Source organism: Echinops telfairi, unplaced genomic scaffold (assembly GCF_000313985.2).
Source record: "Echinops telfairi isolate 266 unplaced genomic scaffold, ASM31398v2 ScPeMD7_3533;HRSCAF=4204_0, whole genome shotgun sequence".
In the NCBI taxonomy this organism is placed as follows: domain Eukaryota; kingdom Metazoa; phylum Chordata; class Mammalia; order Afrosoricida; family Tenrecidae; genus Echinops; species Echinops telfairi.
Window position 1 is genome coordinate 40,838,129 of NW_022107431.1, and position 10,045 is coordinate 40,848,173.

At 43.7% G+C, this 10,045-nt stretch overlaps 1 protein-coding gene across 1 annotated transcript in view; it reads right to left on the reverse strand.

The window, feature by feature from the left end:
• SLC22A16 (solute carrier family 22 member 16) overlaps nt 1-10,045 on the reverse strand; it is a 141,311-nt gene that overhangs the window by 18,824 nt on the left and 112,442 nt on the right. Inside the window, exons 3-4 of the mRNA XM_045294670.1 lie at nt 9,299-9,778; nt 2,341-2,458 (exon numbers count right to left, since the gene is read on the reverse strand). Coding sequence (XP_045150605.1) covers nt 2,341-2,458; nt 9,299-9,702 — 522 coding nt within the window. The 5' untranslated portion in view covers nt 9,703-9,778. The remainder of the gene's footprint in view (nt 1-2,340; nt 2,459-9,298; nt 9,779-10,045) is intronic.

Consider the following 10,045-nt stretch of genomic DNA (forward strand, 5'->3'; position numbering starts at 1 on the left):
CTGATAAACTCTCCTCCTTCCATCTACCCTGACCCCATTCCCCAAAGGGGCAGAATAACCATGTCACCACCCCTTCTGTGGCTCCCCTTGCCCCTAGTGAAACAGCGCAAACTCTTTACAAGCCTATGTGACCAAGTAGAACGGCCCTAAGCGGGCTTTCTTAGGGTGCAATCTTCAGAGGAGTGCATACTACATCTTTTTCCTGAGAAGTCATCGGGTCGATACCATCCTTTTGGTTAGCTGCCAAATGCTTAACCACAGCACCATCTGGGCACCTATGCCTCCTCCAGTCTCTGGACAGTCTGACCTTCAGCTTCTCATCTCAGAGCCTTCTCGCCTGCTGCTCCTGCTGCCTGGCATGCTCCCTCACTGGTCGCTGGAAACTAGAACAAAAACCCTGACCCTCTAGACCCAGTGGGGACACCATACACACTGTGACAGTCTCATCATCTTAATTGTTTTACTTTTGAAGACGGCTGGTGTCTTGCTTTCTCACTGGAAGGCAGGGTTCTGAAAATAGAGCCTGGATCTGGCTTACTTAGCATTGCATTCTGTAGGCCAATCAATAATGTGCTGGACAAATGAATCTCTTGGCCTCCATCAGACTCACAATTCTTCCACGAATGCATGACCCACAAAAAAAATCAAAGGAAAGAGCCACCGAAAATTAAGGCCACATTTCAGAGATCTATTCTGGGGATGCTGCCTCATGTTCTCGGCACTGGAAACCAACACGTGGTATTGTGCAAGGCAGGCATGGATATTTCCAGAATTATCCTCGCAACCCTTCCAGCTGAGGGCCTTCAAACTCTCTTGGTGCCCGTGGCCTGTTGCAGTATCCGTCAGGGCTGCAGGTCTCTCCTGTCAGAGCTGAGTCTGCAGTTACAGAGCCCTTTCCTCTTACCCTGGCCTCGGTGGTGGAGACAGACTGCTGGTGTGGTATGCAAAACGCTGCACAAGCCCACATATACACACTGGCTTTATCTCAAGACTCAACACTTTCAATGTTCTCCGATCTTTTTAAATCATTTTATTTGGGACTCTTACAGCTCTTATCACAATCCATCCATCCATCCATTTTGCCAAGCACATTTGTACATATGTTTCCATCATGATTTTCAAAACATTTTCTTTCTACTTGAGCCCTTGGAATCAGCTCCTCATTTTTCCCCCTCCCTCTACCACCATTCCTCCCTCATAAACCCTTGATAATTTATTTTAAAATTTTCATGTCTTACACCAACCACTGTCTCCCTTCACCCACTTTTCTGTTGTTCGTCCCCCTGGGAAGGGGTTATATGTAGATCTCAGATATGCTTTCAATGCATAACTAACCCCCTATCCATGGACACCTAGTGTGGCTGCCTATAAGTCCTTTCCCTCCACAAATGAAGACTCCCAAACTGAACCCACCACACCTTGTTCTCTGAGAAGGGGCTCATGACTTCTTAGACTTAACTCCTTGGCTTCTCGCTAGACTCTCAGATCACCCACCCCAGTTAGAGGGGCTCTCATGCATGCCTGCCTCTGTGTTGACAGCACGATCATTAGTTTTTCTCTTTAGATGAAAACTTCACTCCACTGCCATTGACGAGTAGTCTCCAAACAGAACCAGTGCTGTTGTTTGGAAGTCTGAAGGCCTCTCTGGCTGCCTCACCAAGTACACATTCCTCCCTGTTTCACTGGCCTGTTCTCAGTAACTGGTATCATGGATATGAATGTCTACTCTATGCCAGGGGCTATACCATGGGTGTTTACGTTTAATCTCATCGAACCTTGAAAACAATCTCATGAATCAGGTATTATTCTCTATGTATGTATTATTCTCTGTGTATGAGACACTAAGATTCAAGGAGGATAATGTGTTGGCCTGAGGTCACACAGGTAACATGTCAATCAATGACAAAGCTGGTATTCAAACTCATGTTCTTTCCACCACATTTGCTTCCTCATAAAATAAAGCTCTAATGCACTCTTATTTTCATTATTACTGTGCATTACACAAATTACTTTAGCAATATACCTTAACCCCGTTTGGCTCATATATATGGGGCCTGACTAGACCAAGAAGCAAATAATGCCTTAGTAATAATAGGAAGGGGTCATGTGCCAGGAATTGCATCAAACAAAACCCTTCTGCCTCATAAGCAACACTTTCTCGTGTTTGTGTACTCCATTCTATACCTGAGGCCTTAATAACCCACAGAAAGGCTTCTACAGTGGAATGAACAGAGGTTAACCATGGTTCTCTTTCATTAGCTCCTAGATGAGCAAATCAAATTGAGTTACGGTTTTATATAGAAATGCTGCAGAACTAAAAGATGAAAGTTCCAAACTCACCATGGCAAGAAGAAAGCGCGTGGCCATGAAGCTGTAATAATCATACGTGAATGCCACTGCTATGCCGAACAAAAACTTGCCGATGCTTGTGGACCACAGGATAAGTCGTCGTCCTACCCTGAAACATAATAATCATACCATGGAAAAGCAAGGGAGAGCTATAGCAGTTTAAGTAGCCATTCCAATTCACAAAAGATGAGTGTGACCTGTATTTCTAAGAATCCTGTTCTCCCCTTTCAGAAGACACCTCTCAGACTGGAGTAGAGCCTCAACACAGGTGCAATGTACTGGTTACCTGCTTGAAGGCTCCAGCCACTCTGGGGGAGAAAGGTGAGGCTTTCGACTCACATAAGGATTTACACTCTCCCAGTCCCACAGGGGCAATTCTTCCCTGACATATACAGAGTGGTCATGATTCGGCATCAGCTGGATGGCAGTAAAATTTTTAAATCTTCTTATTACTTCAGCATGGCCTCATTAATATACCTGACAATATTTTTCAAAGAAAGCCTTTACCCAAACGAGGTCATGCGCACGGACACATTTCTTTTAGAAAAGGGTCTGCTGGAGGCAAACTGGCTCACTTTCCATTTGACTAAAGATAGCTCTACTCCGTGCTTCTTCTTGAAAGATGTTTTACTTTCCCTGTGGACAGAATTTGAAGTTGGCAGTGTTGGTTTGTCCTTCTTGGAAGAAGTACACCCAGAATGCTCCTTAAAGGCAAAGATGGTGAGAATTGGCCTGATGTACTTTGGTCATGTTGTCAGGAGAGACCAATCCCCGGAGAAAGACATCATGCTTTGTGAAGTAGAGGAACAGAGAAAAAGAGAAATCCCTTCTACAAGATGGACTGACGTAGTGGCTACCTGGAGAGGCTCCCTGGGAGGAGGGGCAGGACCAAGCAGCATTTTGTTCCGTGGTGCTGGTGCGTTGGGTCCCTGAGAACCGAAGCAGACTCAACAGCACCGAACAGCAACAGGTTGATTTCCTTTTTTTTTTTTAATCACTTCATTAGGGGCTCATACAACTCTTATCACAATCCATACATAACATCATCAGTTTTCTTTTTATTGGGATTTTTGTTTTGTTTTGTGTTTTGTGGTTTCTTTGGTGTTTATCTCCAAAGAGAAGTTTGTTTGTAATCTTCAAATGTGAAGACATCTGTTCACTGTCTTCTGCCTTGGATTGCTGCCATTAAGCAGATACTGTTTTAACTGCTGCACCTTGAAGATGCTCTGTCCTTTCCTCCGGCTGTGCTTAACATGACCTCTTTGCTCTGGTCTTCTACAGATTTGGGATGTGTCTACCTACGAGTTTCTGGGTGCCTTTTTCCTTTTAACTTTTGCCTTGGAATCATTGGCCTTTAAAAAAAAATAGAGTTCTAACAATTCCCAAGCATTGCTCCTTCAACTATTATCCAAGGCTTATTTCTCTCTCCTCTGTTTTGGTATTCCAATTAAATTCTTTAAGCGTTATCCTACTGCCTCCATGAACATCCTTGCTTCTCCTTCAGCATGCTTGCTGAGGAACATTCTAGCTGTACTTCTTCCAAGACACATTTGTTTGCTCTTCTGGCAGGCAGTGGTACTGTCAATATTCTTCACCAGCACCATAGTCAAATGCATCAGTTCTTTCCAGTCTTCTTTATTCATCGTCCGGCTGCCTCGTATGGGTGACACAGCAGAAAATAGCATAGCTTGGGTTAAGCGCACCTTAGTCTTCAGAGTGACATCCCTGCTCTTCAACATTTTAAAGAGACCTTGTGTAGCAGATTTGCCCAATGCAATGGGTCATTTGGGTAAGAGAATACAGTAGATTCCATGAGGACTGTCTCTCTCAACAACCTAATCTTCCAACCAAGTTCACAGGCATTGAATTGATGCCAATTCATAGCGACACTGGAGGACAAAGGAGACCTGGCCCTGTAGTTTCTGAGCTGTAAATCTTTACAGGAGCAGAAAGCCGCATCTTTCTTCTGTGGATCAACTGGTAGATTTGAACTGCTGATGTTGGGATTTGCAGCCCATTGCATAATCCACTATGCCACCACAGCATCTTTAAACTTTTTCAAAGGCTACAATGTCACGACCAGCCCAGGACGATGATGCTACCCTGTTTTCTTGAGATTTTTTTGTTTGTTTGTTTAGTTCCCAAGTGATGCTAATGTGAGTTACATATCAAAATGAGTCCTGATTTGTGCTTTTAACTTCTCCACAGAACCTAAAGCCATAGTCACTGAGTCAATTCCGACTCCCGGTGACCATCAAAGACAGAGTAAAGTGGTCCCAGAGGGATTTCAAGGCTGTAATCTTTATGGAAGCAGATGGACACATCTTTGTCCAACAAAGCTGGTGGCTTTGAAGCACTGATCTTTCAGTTATCAAGTGAGCCACTAAGGACTCTTTATAACTTCTTAGGATCTTAGAAAATATCAAACTCTGTATCTGTTAGAATGGTTGGCGCACACTACGTATTCAAGCCACGTTTCTGTGAACTAAGCTTAAGCTTTTTATTTCCATCAATACAGTCTGATATTCTTTAAAAAGCATTATTGATACCTCACTCTTGTCATACAACAGAGTATAATCCCAAACATTTTTAGTTTCAAGTGTCAACCATTCAACATTCTTCACCAGAAAAAGCTCAGGTGATCATTTATGCAATAACCTGCTAAATGAATATAGCAATATACAGCATTGATGAGAAGTCACATGGTTTTATCCTAAGATAGAATAACATATAAAACACTCCATAGACCAGTTATCAGACATCAAAGAACTAAAAATCAGATCAGTGGGTGCCCACCTTCCTGATACGATCACTGAAAATGAAGGTGTGCATAAACAAAGGTGGTGAAGAAAGCTGATGGTGCCTGGCTATCAAAAGATATAGCATCTGGGGTCTTAAAGGCTGGAAGATAAACAAGCGGCCAACTAGCTCAGAAGCAACAAAGCCCACATGGAAGAAGCACACCAGTATGTGTGACCATAAGCTGTCAAAGGGATCGGGTGTCAGACATCAAGGAACAAGAAATCATGTCATTGTAAAGGTGGGTGAGTGCAGAGTGGAGACTCAGAGTCCATCAGTTGGCAACAGAACAGCCCCCCTGCTGAGGGGCTTAGGGGAGGAGACGTGCTAATCAGGGTGCAGAGTAGCAACGATGAAACATATAACTCTCCTCTAGTTCTTCAATGCTTCCTCCCCCCCAATATCATGATCCCAATTCTGCCTTGAAAATCTGGCTAGACCAGAGGATGTACATTGGTACAGATAGCAACTTGAAACACAGGGAATCCAGGATAGATGACTTCTTCAGGACCAGCGGTGAGAGGGACGAGGCCTGGAGGGTGAAGGGAATGCGGAGTAGAAGGGGGGAACCAATTACAAGAATCTAAGTATAGCCTCCTCCCTGGGGAATGGACAGCAGAGAAGAGGGCGGAGGGAGGCATCGGACAATGCAACATATGACAAAACTATAATAATTTATGAATTATGAAGGGTTCAGGAGGGAGGGGGGAGAAGGGAGGGAGGGGGAAAATGAGCAAACGATATTGAGGGCTAAAGTAGAGGGCAAATGTTTTGAGATTGATGAGGGCAACAGGTGTACATAGGTCCTTGACTCAATGGATGTATGTATGGACTGTGATAGGAATTGTACGAGTCCTCAATAAAATAATTTAAAAAAAAAGAATAATGAGGGTAACAAATGTACAATGTGTTTTATACAATTGATGTATGTATGGATTGTGATGAGTTATATGAGCCCCCAATAAAATGACTTAATAAAAACACTCAATAGTTTCCCCAATATTAAAAAGTATAAAGATTTCACAAGGATACTATATTTTTCAATCTCAAACTATAATGTGCCCTAGCCTACCCTCTACATAACTCTTCATTTCTAATTTTGAGTGTAAAGGTCAATAATTAATTTATCTAGTCAATATAAAGTGATTCCAAGATGTCATCAGGATTTTTAACTTTTTATCCTGGTCACTCTGCCTTTCATTACCATACCACCCCACCAGAAGGTAGCAATGATCAGTGGTTGCCTCATGGCTCAGGCAGCCTAGATCTCCAAACACATGATTAATTGTTTAAAAGAATTTAGCTCACTCCTACCTGGCTGTGCTTTATAATAAGGATCAATATAGGTACTGAAATTTGTTATTAATTACTAACCATATTAATCTGATGTTTAATTAGAACATTTAACTCAAAAAGAGGGGAAGAAATCCAAGTAACTTGGTGTAATTGTGCATTTTAAGGAGAGAAAACTGATCTATGATAAGAATGGAGACTCCAGATTCCAACACTTCTTGGTGCTCAGGTGGAACCTGCTTATAGACCAAGAGGGTCGTGAACAGAATAAGGGCATACTGCATGGTTTACAATCAGGAAAGGAATGCACCAGGGTTGCATGCTCTCACCATACTTATCCAATCTATGTACTGAGCAAATCATCAGAGGAGCTGGAGTATATGAATAAAAAGGAGGCATCAGGCCTGGAAGAAGGTTTATTAACAACCTGCAACGTACAGATGACACAACCATGCTGGCTGAAAGTGAGGGGGACTTGAATCACTTGCTGATGAAGATCAAGGATTGCAGCCTTCGGTGTAGATTACAACTCAATGCAAAGAAGACCAAAATCTTCACAACTAAACCAATGGGTAACATCAGGATCAATGGAGAAGAGATCAAAGATTTTAAGGTGTTTGTCGTGCTTGGAATCCACAAATCAATGTTCATGGAAGTGTCACTCAAGAGATCAAAAGATGTGTTATTGAATATATCTGCTGCACAAGACCTCTTTAGAGTATTGAAAAGCAGGGAGGTCCCTTTGAGGACTAAGGTGCACTTGACCCAAGTCATGGTATTTTCCATTGCCTCCTATGCATGTGAAAGTTGGACACTGAATGAGGAAGACTGAAGAAGAATGTATATGTTTGAATTGTGGTGCTGGTGAGGACAACTGAAAATATCATGAACTGGAGGCCAGATACACACACTCTCTGCTTTGTCTTCCTGCTGACAAGACACATGGAGCCACGCTAGAGCCCTGGAGCTGGGAGAGCCATGTGGAGACCCCTGCCAGCGCTGAGATGCTTCCACTGCCACTGGATCCACAAGCCTTTCCACCCACTGGCTGTGATCTTCCTGAAGTTGGTGTCATTGCATGTTTTGCGTGAGTCTGAAGAGGAATTTATAGATTGGCATTGGACATTTGGGCTAATATCGGCCTTACGGACTTGATCTGGACTGGGCTGGGATGTTTTCTCAATATACAATTGCTCTTTTATATGAAGCTCTTTCTTATGCACATATGAGTGTCTATGAATTTGTTTCCCTAGTCTACCCTGACTAACACAGGCATATTATCAGGAAAGACCAATCCCCATGCTTGGTAAAGGAGAGGGGCAGCAAAAAAGAAGACTATCAGGAGATGGATGGACACAGGGCTGCAACAACAGGCTCAAACAAAATACACTTGCGATGGCCGCGCAGGACGGGCTGAGGCTCAGTCTGCTGTACACAGCGTTGCTATGAGTCAGAGTTGACCCGACAACACCTAACACTCACAACAAGATTGTTTTGCTAAATCTTACTGTATTGAATTATAACATTACAATATTATTAGTAACTGAGAAAAAAGCCTTTCATTTTTCATGTCTTCTTGAATTACTACTTCATTTTCAACAAACTTACCAATATACGGTCACAAATACTACTTATCACAATATTGTAGCTAAAACACCAGCACATTTGACCAAATCAATGACTATAAAAACACCAGCAGCAAGGGAAACAGCAGTGCGCCTGCAGCAAGTGCCAGTGCAACTGGGTAATAATGCCAGCCCTGACGGGAGTGCTTGGGAAGGTTCGAAAGTTAAATTAGCATGAGAGATTTAGCCTTGTTTGTATATTGATACATGTGGGCTGGGCTTATGGAACGTTTTGCTATTATCACTAACTACAGGGATATTTTATTTAAAAGAGTAGGTTTCTGCTAAAACACTGCACAAAAATGTTATAGATGGTTATTTTGTTGTCACCTCCTCTGACAGCGTCTCCTGGGGCAGTCCGCACCCCTCGCAAGGGTACCCTTTAGTAATACCGCTGCTTCGTACAGAAAAATATTTAAAGTAATCACCAGTATGTCCAGAGTACACTTTTCAGTGTAAACCTCGTAACAATCCTTCGAGGTGAGCGCTATCATCTTTCTCACCGGCTTACAGGAAAGATACTGAAACACAGACCTCATGCCTGTGGGGTCAATTCCAATCCGTAGTGACCCTGCAGGATAAAGTAGCATTACCCAGTCAGGTTTCCCAACTATAATCTTTGCCATGGGGGAGGAGGCGTGGCACTAGTCGGCCACATCTTTCTCTTGTGGAGCAGCTGATAGTTTGAACTGCCAACCTTCTGGTGAATAGCCCAGAGCTTAGACACTGCACTACTAGAGCGCCCTGTGAAACACAGAGAGCTTGGTTTGCCTGGGTCTACAGTCAGCGTGTGGTCGAATCAGGACTGAAACCTAGTCCAACTGGCTTCAGAACCCATGCTTTCACCACACTGCTCTGCTTCACTAACAAAAGGACAAGATGATGGGCTATGTAAACAGTTCAAACACTCAACTGTTAACCAAAAGGGTGAAGGTTCACATCCACCAAGAGGATCCTCAGAAGAAAGGCCTGGTGATCTACTTGCATAAAGTCAGCCATTGAGGACAGGTCTACTGTGACACCTGTGGAGGCACCAGGAGTTGGAATTGACTCAACAGCAATTGGTTAATTAATGGACAGGCAAAGAGGTATTCAGGGAGGAGTGTGACTATGAAATTGATTGAAATTTTAGACATCATTCTCCCTATCTTAAGAACAGGGAGGAAAACGAACCCCAGACTGATGCTAATACTAACTATTGATCACCAACAATACTGAACACCCCATTTTACCTGTCAGAAAGGTAGCCAAAAATCACCGCTCCCAGCAGAACTCCAAGCATAAACACAGGCTGGATCAGCTTTGCGAGCCATCCGCGATGACAGACCAGATCCCACTCGGTCACCACAGTGCTGTCCCACTTGCCCTGGTCATAGATGTAGCCATCTGAGCAAGGGAAGTCAAGCTTACTGCCCCTGTATTCATACTCCAGGTGCAGGGCATCTTCTCTCCTGGACCTGCGACAGCTGCTGAGCTCCCAGATGGTACCGTTCTGCAGCTGCACCGCAATGTGGCCTTCGTGGCCTGGTGACACCAGAGCCCAGATGTCCTCCACCCTCCAAGCAGAGTGATTGTGGAAAAGAACCCGGCTCACATTGCCTGGGGGCCTGCAGGCATGCTGAGGTGTCACCGCCATGAACACAGAAGCCAAGTAGTGGATGCCACAGGAGATGTTCTGGAAGGCACATATGAAATAGAGGAATATCTGGAATCTGAAGAAGAGAGGGAAAGCTAATTACTATCACTGGCAACATAAACAAACACGCAGGTTCTCCACGGTGTGTGGCTTAATACACACACAGATGGATAGATACAGAAATAAGGATAATATATACATTTATATACAGGACTGACTATCATGTGTTGCCTGGCGCTGGAGGACCTAGAAACAAATACATTCCGGTCGCACACCCAGTGCCCGGAGATTGATTCACAAATGCCATTCCCCAAGAAAAGGAACCAGTGCTCACTGAGGAAAG